Here is a 16,934-nt window from a genome sequence, read left to right on the forward strand (position 1 = left end):
AGCTTCTCTTGCAGCTTGAGACCAATATTATATGTGAAAGCTTTTCTTTTCTTGTAGCAACACCATGTATATTAATTTAAACTATTAACTTTTCCTGTTTGTATGTTCGTGCTACTTAACAGTGATGTTGCTGTTGGCTGACTACATCACGTGTCCTATGCTCTGAATATCCGCTGTCATCGGCTGGCGAGATCACATGACATGAGCCACAAACGGCTTACAAAAGTCCATCGCAATCTCGATTTCAATGATTCGGAAAGTGATATGCAGTGTTTGGTGGAATTCCAATGTATACTTTCGTAATTTGAAAATGAGCAGTGTACATGTTGCTGCACATCAAAGATATTTCCAAAACCTGTCTTTTTCCCTGAGTTTCGTTTTTTAAAATGCCGAGAAATTGTACGCCCGTGTATAAAACCATAACCATTCAAAGGATTGATAAGGGAAAATATGCTGTCACCTGGGAGAAAGTGTAATTTTAACCGGGAAATGTGAGAATTTTTTTTCCTTGTCCACGTATACACCCTGATTAAATCTCATTGTTTTAAATATCACCTCATCTCTTCATCAGAAATAAAACTTTAGTTTTAATTCACGTCTACTTTTTTTCCACTTCAGGAATGTTTTTATACAATGTTCCTGCTACTGTGAACCATTATTTTTTGTATTACTACTGGTTTAAATTAGTGTACAGTGCCTGAATAAAGTAGTAGAGGATGAATATAGTACAAAGAGAAAAAAATACTGCATAGAGTAAAGTGGTAAGGAAGGACTGATGATCAAATAAATGACTGGAGTGAGCTAGTACGAAAAAGGTTACTCACTGTTACATAATGAATTACAGAGTACACGGGAAGGCACTTCACTTGTGTTACTTGAAAGAGAATCTGATTGATGGACAATAACAAAAAGTAGCAGCAAATGTATAAAAATCACAGTGACATGGATATTCATTAACACTTGTGTCACCACCATAAACACACACTTAAGTACTTGTTGTATTAAAATTAAACACATAATGTGGGCGCATTGTAAGGACTTGCATTTGCGTGAATGCAAGACAAAGGGGTTTCAGCTTAGCAACAATAACAACAGGATGGCTTTAGAAAGTGCACTGCTGACTTTAAACACATACTGATTTATATTTCCTTATAATTAATGGTAGAAAGAGGCACATATGCTTATCTTTATTCATTTATTTATTTACACATGAAGTTCCATAGGACCAAATTGAGGAGCAAATCTCTAAGGTTGTGGAACAAGTCAGTACATGAAATTGCAACATAAAAGTAATAGCAAATAAAAATAAAATGTTTATGAACCCAAAAAAGTCAATCCATAAGTTTAAGTAAACACAATCAATACAACAAGAATCAGCTTAATTTTTCAAGGAACTCCTCGAAAGAATAGCAGTGACCCATGAGAAAACTCTTCAGTTTAGATTTGAAAGTGTGTGGATTACTGCTAAGATTTTTAAATTCGAGTGATAGGTTATTGATAATGGATGCAGCAGTATTCTGCACACCTTTCTGCACAAGAGTTAAGGAAGTCCATTCCAAATGCAGGTTGAATTTCTGCTGAGTATTATTAACTGAGTGAAAGCTGCTTATTCTTGGGAATAAGCTAATATTATTAACAAGAAATGACAGTAAGGAATATACACCACTGACCATTAAAATTGCTACACCAAGAAGAAATGCAGATGATAAACGGGTATTCATTGGACAAATATATTATACTAGAACTGACATGTGATTACATTTTCACGCAATTTGGGTGCATAGATCCTGAGAAATCAGTACCCAGAACAACCACCTCTGACCGTAATAACGGCCTTGATATGCCTGGGCATTGAGTCACACAGAGCTTGGATGGCGTGTACAGGCACAGCTGCCCACGCAGCTTTAACACGATACCACAGTTCATCAAGAGTAGTGACTGGCGTATTGTGATAAGCCAGTTGCTCGGCCACCATTGACCAGACGTTTTCAATTGGTGAGAGATCTGGAGAATGTGCTGGCCAGGGCAGCAGTCGAACATTTTCTGTATCCAGAAAGGCCCGTACAGGACCTGCAACATGCGGTCGTGCATTATCCTGCTGAAATGTAGGGTTTCGCAGGGATTGAATTAAGGGTAGAGCCATGGGTCGTAACACATCTGAAATGTAATGTCCACTGTTGAAAGTGCCATCAATGTGAACAAGAGGAGACCGAGGCGTGTAACCAATGGCACCCCATACCATCACGCCGAGTGATACGCCAGTATGGCGATGCTGAATACACGCTTCCTATGTGCGTTCACCGCGATGTCGCCAAACACGGATGTGACCATCATGATGCTGTAAACAGAACCTGGATTCATCCGAAAAAATGACGTTTTGCCATTCGTGCGCCCAGGTTCGTCGTTGAGTACACCATTGCAGGCGCTCCTGTCTGTGATGCAGCATCAAGGGTAACCACAGCCATGGTCTCCGACCTGATAGCCCATGCTGCTGCAAATGTCATCAAACTGTTTGTGCAGATGGTTGTTGTCTTGAAAAACATCCCCATCTGTTGACTCAGGGATCGAGACGTGGCTGCACGATCTGTTACAGCCATGCGGATAAGATGCCTGTCATCTCGACTGCTAGTGATATGAGGCCGTCGGGATCCAGCACGGCATTCCGTATTACCCTTCTGAACCCACCAATTCCATATTCTGGTAACAGTCATTGGATCTCGACCAATGCAAGCAGTAATGTCGCAATATGATAAACCGCAATCGCGATAGGCTACAATCCGACCTTTATCAAAGTTGGAAATGTGATGGTACGCATTTCTCCTCTTTACACGAGGCATCACAGCAACGTTTCACCAGGCAATGCCGGTCAACTGCTGTTTGTGTATGAGAAATCGATTGGAAACTTTCCTCATGTTAGCACGTTGGAGGTGTCGCCACCGGTGCCAACCTTGTGTGAATGCTCTGGAAAGCTAATCATTTGTGTATCGCAGCATCTTCTTCCTGTCAGTTAAATTTCGCATCTGTTGCACATCATCTTCATGGTGTAGCAATTTTAATGGGCAGTAGTGTATATATTGAGAGGCCAGTGTCAAAATACCCAGACTCGTGAACAGGGGTCGACAAGAAGTTCGTGAACTTAACAGCACTTATTGCACGAACCGCCCATTTGTGAGCCAAAAATATCCTTTTAGAATGGGAAGAGTTACCCCAAAATATAATACCATATGACATAAGTGAATGAAAATAACCAAAGTAGACTAATTTATGTGTCGAACGATCACTCACTTCAGATACCGTTCAGACAGTAAAAATGGCAGCATTAAGTATTTGAAGGAGATCCTGAACGTGGCCTTCCCATGACAGTTTACTATCTATTTGAACACCTGGAAATTTGAATTGTTCAGTTTCACTAATCATATGCCTATTCTGTGAAATTAAAACATCGGGTTTTGTTGAACTGTGTGTTAGAAACTGTAGAAACTGAGTCTTACTGTGATTTAGCGTTAGTTTAGTTTCTACAAGGTATGATCTTAGGTCATGACTTGCACTATTTGAAACGGGACCGGTGTTGCCCACAACATCCTTTACTATCAAGCTAGTGTCATCAGCGAACAGAAATATTTTAGAGTTACCCGTAATACTAGAGGGCATATAATTTATATAAATAAGGAACAGGATAGGCCCAAACACTGATCCCTGGGGCACCCTCCCACTTGACTGTACCCCTCTCAGACCCCACATCACAGCACTTCTCAACATTGTGAATAATGGCCTTTTCTTGTCTGTTGCTAGACTAAGAGGTGAACCATTTGTGAGCTACTCCCCGTATTCCGCAATGGTCCAACTTCTGGAGCAATATTTTGTGACCAACACAATGAAATGCCTTAGTAAAAAAAAAAAAATTGCCTAGCATTCGAAACCTTTTGTTTAACACATCCAGTACCTCACGGAGAAAGAGAATACAGCATTTTCAGTTGTTAAACTACTTCTAAAGCCGAACTGTACATTTGATAGCAAATTATGTGATATAAAATGATCGATTATCCTTACATAAACAGCCTTTTCAATAACTTTAGCAAACACTGATGGCATAGAAATAGGTCTAAAATTGTCAGCATTATCGTTTTCTCAGTTTTTATAAAGAGGCTCTACTGCTGAGTACTTTAATCGTTCAGGAAATTGACCATTCCTAAAGGAAAAATTACAAATACTGCTAAATACAGGGCTAATATGTGCAGCACAGTACTTGAATATTCTGCTAGATACTCCATCATATCCACGAGAGTCCTTAGTCTTCAGTGATTTAATTATTGACTCAATCTCCCCCTTGTCTGTATCACAGAGACAGAGGAGTGTTTCAGACATCAGTCTCAGAAAGGTATTTGCCAAGAAAGTTATATGATTCCCTGCAGAAACTAAATTTTTATTTAATTCCCCAGCAATGCTCAGAAAATGATTGTTAAGTACTGTACATATATCAGATTCATCAGTAACAGAAATATTTTTACTACGAACTGACTTTATATCGTTGACCTTGTGCTGCTGACCAGACACTTCCTTCACAACTGATCATATGGTTTTAATTTTATCCTGTGAATTAGCTATTCTATTTGCATACCACATACTCTTTGCCTTACTAATAACATTTTTAAGCACCTTACAGTACTTTTTGTAATAGGCTACTGTAGCTTGATTGTGACTACTTATAACATTTTGATATAATTCCTGCTTTGTTCTACATTATATCCTTATCCCACTAGTCCGAGCTGCCTATTACTACTAGTACCCCCTCTAGAATGTTCTAATGGAAAGCAACTCTCAAAGAGCGTGAGAAATGTGTTACGGAAAGCACTATATTTATCATCTGTGTTATCGACATTATAAACATCCTGCCACTCTTGTTTCTTGACAAGGTTTAAAAAATTCTCAATTGCTGTTGGATAAACTTTCCTACATAGTTTGAAATTACATGCGACATATGTTTGAGTACAAAAGCCTTTTAGTGTTAAAATTTGTGCATCATGATCTGAAAGGCCATTCACCCTTTTACTGACAGAATGCCCATCTAATAATGAAGAATGAATAAAGATATTGTCTGTGGCTGTGCTACTGTTGTCCTGCACCTTATTTGGAAAAAAACACAGTCTGCATCATATCATTTGAATTTAGGAGATCTACCAACATCCTTTTTCTTGCACCATCATATACAAAATTTATATTGAAGTCACCACATATAACTAATTTCTGGTACTTCCTTCAGTGTTAATCAAGAACCCTGTCTAGCTTGAGCAGAAATGCTCTGAAGTGAGAGTTAGGGGATCTATAAACAACAACAATTATAAGTTTAGTTTCACTAAATTCAACTGCTCCTGCACAACATTCAAATGTCTGTTCAGTGCAGTGCCGTGATACGTCTATGGATTCAAATGGAATACTGTTTTTTACGTACATAGCCACTCCCTCACCTCACAAGGAACTCCTCGAAAAACAGCTAGCTAATCTATTGTGGTAAAGGAAGCCTCTGAACTGTCAAATTATTTAAGTGGTGCACTGATATACCAATAATTTCAGAGTCAGCATCTATAAGCAGTTCACGAACTTGATCTCTAATACCTCTTATATTTTGATGAAATATGCTAATTTCTTCTCTACTTGGAAACATGACATCCTCTGAAGGTGAGCCCTTAGTTAGAGGGATTTCCTATAAGCAGGTATACCTATCAGCTGACTTTAATTTAAAAAAGGTGCAGCTCTTAACACCAACTACTACAGGAATTTTTCCATGTGTGATCACACCACCACCCACTACACTGTCACCTACGAGCTTTGCCAGCCTCCCCTTCCCATATGTATTGAGGTGCAGGCCATGCCTAGTGAAACCCGATCTACTGATAGACCCGACTGGCACCACTGAAATGTGACCCATGCCCTCTGCCATCAGTGCCTTCTCCAGCCCCATGTTAACACGCCTAACAGTCGCGGTAAGACGAGGCCGATCATGATGCTGAAACAGTTGCATGAAATGCACATTAGTGCCACTAGTTTGAGTAGCTATCCTTACCAGGTCATCACCTACATCATATATTTATCTCCGTTAAACACCTGAGTGTCTTATGGGTGAATTAATTAAATCTCAAAACATTGTTGAAGTGCATTTTGTATTTTTGAACTGAGTGTTTTGCTACAGTTTGAGAAAATATACTGTGATTACATTGTATTCTTTATGCTTAACAGTCTCATAGAAGCTGCCCTAAACTGCCTCGAGTCCCTGGTTACGCACCCTGATACACATTTAAACCCAAAACATGTCCAGCGCCTCATGGAAGAGATTTTGAAGTTAGAAGTTTTGTTGGGTCCTAAATGGCATTCTGCTGACGAAGTAAGTATGAATAGTATGAAATTACTGCCATTATTTTAACATATTCTGATATGCAACCACTTACTGCTGATTGAATTGTATATTTGGTTTTTCTGTCTTGTATACTATATTTTAAATATTACCAACATGTGGCTTCTTCAGGCAATTTATTTTAACCAATATAAAGTATGCACATTCCAAAATAATCATATAAAAGTGCTTCGACATTGGCATTGTACACTCTTAAGTTACATCAAGTGGTAAAACATCATCGTTGTAAGACTTTTTTGATAACATGTACATAGCAGGGAACTTATTTATGGCTTTTCTTTTTTTTAATGATTTGGTTGAGCTATGCAGTGTTTTAAATATGGTGAGGGAGGAACGAGTACGGACATCATCAGGAGTAATCCATATATATATATCTGTGTGTGTGTGTGTGTGTGTGTGTGTGTGTGTGTGTGTGTACCTATCTATGTTCAACATCTCCTCCTAAACCACTCGACTGATTTCAACCAAACGTGGTACACACATCACTTACTGCCTGGAAAGAATCACTGTGGTGGTAAGAGCTACCTACTTATCACAGGGATGGGGGTGAAAAAGCCCACGATGTCTGAATGCGAAGCATAACGTTTTAATTTATTACTTCTTTACTACTATCTGTATTTGTGACAAATTTTGCAAGCAGTATTCACACACGCCATTGAAAGTAACAGCAAAATTATGTTATTGTACGACACATAGTTCAGGAGAGATGATGTCGTAAACATTGATCTGCATGAAAGTTCAGGGCAAAGTTCACTAGAGATACTGGTGAAGTATGTGTATAAATGTGTTAAAAATATATGTGAAGCTACAAGTAAAAAGCTCATTAAACATCTGGAATTACTTCAAAGAACTTTGGTATACATAATAGTTACAATCTAGAAATAAATACTGTAAGAGTAAGAACAGCCAGTGTCCTATTGGGGTGAGCATAACAACATGGAGAGAGGAGGGGGAGGAGGAGACAGACTGACAGAGGGGGAGGGAAGAAATGGACACATATATGGGGGAGAAGGAGATGGACAGAGAGAGGGGAGGGGGAATGGACACAGACAGGAGAGGAGGAGATCGACAGAGAGAGAGGAGGAGATGGAGAGAGAAGGGGGAGCAATAGATAGGCAGTGGGAGGGGGGGGGGTAGGAGGAAATTGACAGAGAAAGGAAAGAGAGGGGGAAAGAGGGATTGGACAGAGAGGAGGGTGGGGGAGACAGACTAATACAAGATTGAAGTAAATAATACTCAGCTGTTTGAAGATTTTTTTATATTGTTGTTATTATTATTACATGGATTGTGGGTTGTGAGAGCATTTAAGATGAGCATAGAAATAATAATACAGGGTGATTCAAAAAGAATACCACAACTTTAGGAATTTAAAACTCTGCAACGACAAAAGACAGAGCTAAGCACTATCTGTCGGCGAATTAAAGGAGCTATAAAGTTTCATTTAGTTGTACATTTGTTCGCTTGAGGCGCTGTTGACTAGGCGTCAGCGTCAGTTGATGCTAAGATGGCGACCGCTCAACAGAAAGCTTTTTGTGTTATTGAGTACGGCAGAAGTGAATCGACGACAGTTTCCACACTAACGGGAAAGTCAACCATCACAATGTCTGTATATGGGGCACTGAGAATCCGCGGGAAACAACTCAGTATGAACGTGACTCGCCTAAGGTGAACGTTTTCTGTGCCATTTCAGCCAATAAAGTTTTTGGTCCCTTTTTCTTCGAAGGTGCTACTGTAACTGGACAACAGTATCTGGAGATGTTAGAGAATTGGCTGTTCCCTCAGCTCGAACAAGAAGCACAACAATTCATATTTCAGCAGGATGGAGCGCCACCACATTGGCACTTATCTGTCCGTAACTACCTGAACGTCAACTATCCGAGGCGATGGATCGGCCGCCAGGCAGCCCGTGACGGAGCACTTCATCACTGGCCTCCAAGAAGCCCTGATCTTACCCCCTGCGATTTTTTCTTATGGGGGTATGTTAAGGATATGGTGTTTCGGCCACCTCTCCCAGCCACCATTGATGATTTGAAACGAGAAATAACAGCAGCTATCCAAACTGTTACGCCTGATATGCTACAGAGAGTGTGGAACGAGTTGGAGTATCGGGTTGATATTGCTCGTGTGTCTGCAGGGGGCCATATTGAACATCTCTGAACTTGTTTTTGAGTGAAAAAAAAAACTTTTTAAATACTCTTTGTAATGATGTATAACAGATGGTTATATTATGTTTCTTTCATTGAATACACATTTTTAAAGTTGTGGTATTCTTTTTGAATCACCCTGTATTTTACAATTCTTCTGTTATTTTATCTGATGGGTTTGCACTAATCTTTGTACGTGCACATATCCTTTATGCCAGTAGGCACAATACGACATCTGTGACAATTTTTAGCCCCTGCACTTCCCTCCATTACCAATTTAACTATTTCTTGTTGCCTCAGGATGTGTCCTGTCAGTCTAGGTGTTCTTTTCATCAACTTATATCATATAGTCCTTGTTCCCCAATTTGATTCAGCACCTGGTCATTAGTTCCACAATGTTCCATCTGATCTTCAGCATTGTTTTGTAGCCCTTGCCTGAGGATGTCTCCCATCAACATCTCTCTTCTTTTCGTCTGTACCAGTCTGATATTCAGCATTCTTTTGTAGCTCTACTTTTCAAAAGTGTACATTCTTATGTGTTTTTATTGTTAACATCTCTCTTTTTCAGAAATGCTTTTTGTGCTGTTGCAAGTAGTCATTATCATATTTGTTTCAGCCATTGTCAGTTATTTTGCTGCTCAAATAGCAAAACTTTATTCATCTTATAACCTCTGTCCAATACACTATCCACTCTGCTCGACTGATTTCCCCAAATTTCTGCTTGGTTTTCTTTATTACTTGCCTTGCTGTTATGCACCCATAAGAGCTTTTTAAAAAAAAAAAAAAAAAAAAAAAAAAAAAAACCCGCACTCACTTTATTACTTGCAACTGTACAGATTGAATAACAAGGGGGATAGAATCAGATTGAATAACTAGGGGATTAGGTTATAGGCCTGCCTCACTTTCTTCTCAGTTACTGCCTTCGTTTCATATCCTGCCTCAAGGTCATACCGAGTGTGCTTTGGCTGTGCATCGGCAGACGAAGCATTACACAAGTGTATAAGAAAGAAATTAAATATTGTTAGAATTTAATAATTTGTTTGTAGAATGAAACAGGTATAAGAAAGATTAAGTTTGAGAAAAACTGAATAAACAGTTTCCACAAAAATTTGTTTTTTATAATTTTTTACAGGTGGCAGGGAAAGAGCGATAAAAAGCTGAAATTTGGAAAATATTTGTACTTTGACATAAAAATGTAATGTACAGGGTTTGGTGAAAGTTTCTGTAATACTGTTTAATAGTTTTAAATAAATGTAAATTTTGAAGGAAAAAACCATATCATACAATTAGATATAAGCCATCGCGTGGAGTGGCCACGTGGCTTGAGGTGCGATGTCGTGGATTGCACAGCCTCTCCCAACGGACGTTTGAGTCCTCCCTCGGGCATGGGTGTGTGTGTGTGTGTGTGTTGTTCTTAGCATAAGTTAGTTTAAGTAGTGTAAGTCTAGGGACCGATGATCTCAGCAGCCTAGTCCCATAGGAATCCACACACATTTTTAAATATAAGCCAGAATAGAGAAAATACTGCACTATATTTTATGTAATGATTAATGATGATGTACCAAATTACAGTTCAGTTAATGGGTATGCAGAGGGAACGGCTTTTTAAGCACAGTCACAGGCACTAGCATTTCAGAGATGAGTGTTCCATTTAGCGCTCCACTCTGAATGACACTGTGTCTGTGTAAGGAACCCTGAAACTGCCTCAAGGTTCATTCACTCAAAGTCTTTAGTCAACATTGTACACCACTGTCGGTGGTGAGATCTGCAGTGAAATGCGTTGTGATGCAATCTGCAACTGGGAACACGAGCCGTCAGATGGCTGCGTATGGATACTTCGAGTGATGTTGAAAAAACTTCAAGATCACACATTTATAGTAATGATAACGTGGACTTTCACGTGAATTGTAGCATTTGAAAAGCTTCTTTCATTCTGCTCAATATTATTTGTGTGCTGCCCATTGTATTATTAATCCGCATGGTGAGTACAATATTGAAATTTACCCTTTTTAAGTGAGCAGTGAATGGTTCCTTAAACCATTATTTTTGGAATAGTACACTGGAATGTTGAGGAGATTCAGGCTATGAACTTTGCCAAGTACTGAGTAGCGTATTACAGAGTTATGTGATTTATAAAAATATCTGTGTGTGTGAAACTATAGATTTTCTGATACGCGTGATTATTTAAATTAGTGAACTTTGTAATTTACTGCCATTCTGTCTGTACTCCTACCGATGCAGCAATTATGACTTTCTTTCTCAGTCTAGGCGAACTGAAATGTGGATAAGTGGAATGTAGGTTATGAGTATCAGGTTTTAGGTTACTTTCTGGATATTCATCAAAGTAATCTACAAGCTCTTGAAATGGGAGGTGAGATAATGAAGCACAATCCTGCCGCACCCTTTGACCCTTAGAACTGTAGTCTGGTTTCTGTAAAAGTTGTAGATAACCTTTTGCATACTGTATTTTGTTCCTAATAAGTTTTAGAATTCCGGAGACTGTAATCCAGTCAACACCGTGAAAAGCTTTTTTAAAGTCTGCAAGTGCTGTAAAAGTGAGTTTGCCTTTCTTCTGTCTTATAAGTTGTCACATGTTCCTACATTTCTCTAGAACCAAAACTGATCTTCCCAAAGCTCATTTCTGCAGGTTTCCCCATTCATCTGTAAATAATTTGTGTCGATATTCAATAATACACCCATATGTCAGTACCTACCTTCGTTAGTGTGGGGTCTATTACGTTGGTCTTGAAATCTTAGTGTATTTCGCCTGTGGCATGTTTTCTGCATACCAGAAGGAACATTTTTGTTACAGTTGGTGCTTAAAGTGATCCTAATAATTTTGAGGGGCTGCCATCCACTCCAGTTGTCTTATTTTGCATCAAGTTTTCCAGTGCTTCATCAAATTTTTCTCACAGTATGACGTCACCCATCTCATTGTCTTCCCTTCTTTCCTTTCTGTAATATTGTCATCAAGTTTCTTTGCTTCATATAGCACTTCTGCATATTCCTTCCACTTTTCAGCTTTCTCTTTTTTCCTTAGTATTTTGTTGACTTGTCATCAGACCTCTTGATATTCATGCAGTTGCTTCTCTTTTCTACAAAATTGTCTTAATTTCTCCTATGAGCAGCATCTGCCTATCCTATTGTTAGGCATGATGTGACAGCTTTCCATCTCTCCTTCAGCCATTCCTGTTTTGCCATTTGCATTTCCTACTCTCTCTCTCTCTCTCTCTCTCTCTCTCTCTGTCTATCTATCTATCTATCTGTCTGTCTATTTCTCCCTCCCCCCCACCCCTTTTTTTGGTATCTGTATCCCATTCTGCCTGTTTCATGCAGTGCATTATATATTTTTCTTTTCATCTATCAGATTAAATATTTGTCATGTTGTCTAAGAATTCCTACTGGCCCTTGTCTTTTTGTGTAGATTTTCATCTGCTGTGTTCAGTTTTTAATCATCCAAAGCTATCTGTTCATCTTCTGTTTTATTTCTTTCATGCGTTTCAATCAGTTGTTGCCTTAAGCTCCCTCTGAAACTCTCGATGACCTCTAGTTGTTTCAATTTATCCAAGTCCAATATCCTTATTATTCTACCTCTCTGCAATTGGGAACTGTAATCTTTATGTCACAACTAATAATTCGTGATTAGAGTCCGCATCTGCCTGTGAGAATGTTTTCCAGTTTAGATTCTGATTTCTTAATAACTGTCTTATCATTATATAATCTATCTCAAACCTTTCAGTGTGTCCAGTTCTCTTCCACGTATACAACCTTCGTTCATCATTCTTAAACCAAGTGTCGGCAACAGCTAGATCATGGTTGACAGGAAATTCTACCAGCAAGTTCCCCTTTCATTCCTTTTCTCCAGTCCATGCTATTGTTCTATTTTTCCTTTTTCTTCTCTTCCCATATTGAATTTCAGTTCCCCATTACAATTAAATTTTTGTTTGAATAATTTAATCTGTTTTACCATACGTTTTTCCAGCTGCTAATAGGCTTGTACTACTATATGGACCATGGATTTGTCATGACTATGATAATCTGTTTATTGCATTGTTTGTAGACCTTCATCCACATTTCTGTAACCTTATTCATTATTCCACATGCTCCTGCATTATCTTATTTGACTTTGTGATTAAAATATCATACTCATCTGACCAGCATTCCTGTTCTTCCTTCTTCCGCTCTCTAACTAATCCACAGTGTGTCCAACCTATCCATTTAGCTCTTCAAGTTCTGTAACGTGCTTAACATGGATTTAACTTCCACACTCTGACCCATAGAATGACAAACTTGCCTTTTTCTAATGCCAAAAGTCTCTTGAGTAGCCCTCGCGTGGAGATCTAAATTGTGGACTGCTTTACCTCTGAAATATTTCATGCAGGAGGATACCATCACCATTAAATCATACAGTTGATCTGCATGTCCTCAGGAAATACTATGTCCATAGTTTCCACTTTCTTCTAACCATACTTCAATACTGTACCAGTAGACAAGGCCTTGTTAATTGATATTACAGTGTCAGATCATTCAGTCACGCAGACTGTTTCCTCAGCAACTACTGGAAAGCTGCTGCCCCTCTTCAGGAACCATGCGTTAAGTCTGGCTTCTCCATCTGGTTGTACCTGTGCTTTGTCTATCTGTATCATTGAGGTAGTAAGTCATCCCACCATACCAAAAGTCGATTGGTCATGGGAGTTGTGTGTGAATATATACTGGTGGAAATGCAATGAAGTACCCACATTGCCAACTTCATATCTACCTTGGTACGTGGTAAGAAGTTGAGTGGTTCACACTTTGATCAAAGCAGGGAATCCATCTGACATATAAACCATTTGCTACTGCAGATAAAAATGAATGAAATAGATGTTGTAAAATAAGTATAGCTCCCGTCATTGACAGAAGTGGCTCATTTTGGATGTAACTTTTTAAACACATGTTGAATGTTGGTATGGACTGAGGTTAATGTTGTCACAGATGTTGGAATATATGGTTATTAACTTCAAAATGCATACCATAGACATCCTGATTGTGTGTGCTGTTTCCTCACATTGGCTAAAATCACATATGAGTGCTGAATTGTAGATCTGAACTTCAGAGTGCCCTGCTTTCTAGAATTATGTGGACTCAAACTTTACCATCATTTGCTCTGCTTGTAATGATTTCCTTTGTTTAGTACCACTATTTTTAATTTGGTCATTTGATTTTTGCACCACTCTGTCAGCACTTTTGGAAACTTTCTGAAAAAAGAACAGTTGTAGTGAGTAAACATGCGAAAGGTGTGCACAAATGTAAACATTCAGCCAAATTGTTTTGCAAAGGGAAGGTATCATGGTACTCTCTTGTCGCTCTGATAAGTGAGGGCAACTCCATCAATGTTCCTGTTTGAGTACTGTTATCTCCAACCATCTTTCTCACATCGTCACCTTCAACATTGGACTGCACAGACAATGAACTGAGGGAGTTGTTCAATTGTGGATCGTGTTGTTGCCTTCTTTGTAATCTCAGTCATATACTGACGTAATAAGTGTTCGTCTCAGGAGGGTTGAGAATATTACAAGAAACTAGTCCACACACAATCACAACTATGTACCTTCAACTTAGCATGGAGAAGAAACGTTTTCAGGAGCATAAAGACAACCGGAAGCATTGTGTGACCAAATTATTATAGGGGTACTGTCAACACACTCATATTATGTCTTTCAAGCCCATTGTGATTCAGTAATGTGTACTGTATCTACTTTGATAGTGTTCCATGTGTATGCTTGCATATAGTCCTCAATGATGAATCGCTATGTAATATTTTACATAATTTTAGTATACATATTTCTTCTTTATTTCAGGTTGTAACAAGTAAAATATACAGACTGTTTGTAGGAATGGGGGAATGCCACTCTAAATTGATTCTACGTCTATTATTACAACCAGGCAGCTCTAAAGTGTTGGGAAGCAAAATCGTCGAAAATATTCTGCGTGCTACCAGTATTCAAGGTGTCTATCCAGTAGAAGAATGTATAAGTGTACATTCATTAGGGTTTTGGTACATTTTACAGGTAATAAATTACTTTTTTTTAATTTTTAGTCACATAAATTAATAGTAGTTGTTAGCTATTATCTGACATAAATTCAAATTCTATGGAATATAGTCAGTGTAAAACTTAAAAGGCGGAAGTGAAAAAGTAGGAGACAGTACATAGGATCCATAACAGTAATGTGGGCCATTACAGAGCAAGTAAACCAGCTGACACAGCTTCATCTTTGAAGTACTAATTAATTTGAAAGTCATTGAATCATTCACTTTGCTATATGTTTAGTACCTCTTATTTTGAGTTCTGCACAAGCAGTCATATAAAATGAGTAAAAATGAAATAGAAACAGTGGTGGACAGAAATAGGCTCCAAGTCACACGGTTAGTAAATATAACAACAATGTTATGAAAAGGATAGATTGCTACTCAGAATATAGAGGAGACTTGGAGTCACAGACAGACACAACAAAAGACTACTATACATTTTAGCTTTCGGCCAGAAGACCTCCTTCCGAAATAGAAAATACACACACATTTACACAAACACAACTCATTAGGGGACCTTTATTTAATACTTTTCCTTCAGTTTATGCAAGAAGTTTAGGAAAACTGTGATATTTGATATTTTCAGGAAGATGTGCAGCCCATGGAGGGAGATGAGAGGACTGATTGTATAACTGTGCTTTCACCAATATACTGCACATTGGTTGAAGTATTGCTGAAAAAATCTGCTCTTCCACCTGATATAGACGAATGGAACAGTGACGACCGAGAGAAACTGAGATGGTATAGGCAAGATGTTGCCGACACACTAGTGAGTATTTTACATACTTATCGTGGTCTGAAATGGTGGCAGTATGTTGTAAATGTATAAAGGAGATTTAATTTAGTTCTCAAAATGTGCAACCAGTCAGGATATCCTTCATATTTTTCTTGTTGTTTAATCAATTTATGGTAGTTTTGGATTCTATAAAGCTCTAAAGTTTTTGTTGTCAAAGCTACCATTACCCGTTAGTGATTTAAGGCAGTAATATATTTATTGTATATAAGATAGTTATTGGGTTTTCCTTGAGTATTTCACTATAAAAAGAAGTTGTTATTAAGAGATTGCTGTTTTTCTGAGTCAATACTTTTATTTCCTTAATAAAGTAGGAACTCATTCAGAAAGTGCACAGAAGAGTTATAAATGTTTGGTGATAAAGAGCATTTTTCATATTATCCTTCTGTTTCATTACACAAAGGCTAGCATTTTTATGATATGATATTGTACTATTGTGCTAAGTGTATGTCTTCCATTGTTTTGAAAAAAAAAAAAAAAAAAGAAAAGGTGTGTTATATATTTCTATGTGCTTAATTATCCAAGGCTATTACCAAATACAGAGATGTCAGAAGAAAAAATACTTAACACAGTTGAGAATTTATCATGCTTCTAGTGTCCAGTGAGTGGCACACTCTACACCCTGTTTACTGTCATCTCAACTAGATGCAACATATACAGTCCAATGTCTGCTCTTTGAACAAGATCTGCCTGTGTAAAAATGTTTACTGCTGCCATTGAGGACATTATTCCATATTTTCTACTGTGTGATGTGAGCACCTTAGCTCGCCATGTATGTTTAATTTTTAATGTCATTTAATTTACGTTACTTTCCTTCTGAAGAAGTGGTGGTATTGAAACCTGGTCAAGGTTCTTACAGTAGCAACCAATTGACTGTATACTTTACGTATTGGAAAAAAGTTACTTTGAAATTTGTTTTGTCACTACTACTACTACTACTACTACTACTGCCGCTGCTGCTGCTGCTGCTGCTGCTGCTATCAATATTATCTTCTTCTTCTCCACTTTTCCAAATCATTTTTCTGGTGAGCGAAGAACATTTACAGGGTGCATGAAATATGGGAAGGTGGTGCATGTTGTTTTTGGGTAAGATGTGTTGAACCTCACTATTTTGCATTTTTCCATGGTTACTCTGAGATCAATTTATAAACTCTCTCAGTATTTTCATCCATTGACAAAATCAACCTTGTGTCAAGCCAGTTTATGACTGTCAACTCACCATTTTTGACATGGGATAGGCCAGTCATAAACTTGTAGCAGTGATTCTGTTAGATGTGAGCAGTACCACTATTTCCTGAAGACAAAAGAAAATTTATCAACAGCACATTTTTTGTGCTTTGCAGCACACTCAAAAATTGATACATGTTGATAGTTGATTAACAAATTTGCTTAATGTCAGAACATGCCTTTGCTTGAAACCATTTTTAGGTTTTTGCATAAAGATTCCACCAATAACTGAAGCATTTGGTGAAGCATAAATGTGTTACAATAAGCCCACTTATTTATGGAAGCATTTAA

General features: G+C 38.1%; 1 protein-coding gene across 1 annotated transcript in view; it reads left to right on the forward strand.

Moving 5' to 3' along the window:
* Positions 1 to 16,934, forward strand: part of LOC126248063 (importin-13) — a 206,957-nt gene that overhangs the window by 44,684 nt on the left and 145,339 nt on the right. Inside the window, exons 6-8 of the mRNA XM_049948704.1 lie at positions 6,235 to 6,379; positions 14,394 to 14,603; positions 15,210 to 15,392. Of these exons, the coding sequence (XP_049804661.1) occupies positions 6,235 to 6,379; positions 14,394 to 14,603; positions 15,210 to 15,392 (538 nt within the window). The remainder of the gene's footprint in view (positions 1 to 6,234; positions 6,380 to 14,393; positions 14,604 to 15,209; positions 15,393 to 16,934) is intronic.

The sequence above is a fragment of the Schistocerca nitens genome, chromosome 3 (assembly GCF_023898315.1).
Source record: "Schistocerca nitens isolate TAMUIC-IGC-003100 chromosome 3, iqSchNite1.1, whole genome shotgun sequence".
Lineage (NCBI taxonomy): Eukaryota > Metazoa > Arthropoda > Insecta > Orthoptera > Acrididae > Schistocerca > Schistocerca nitens.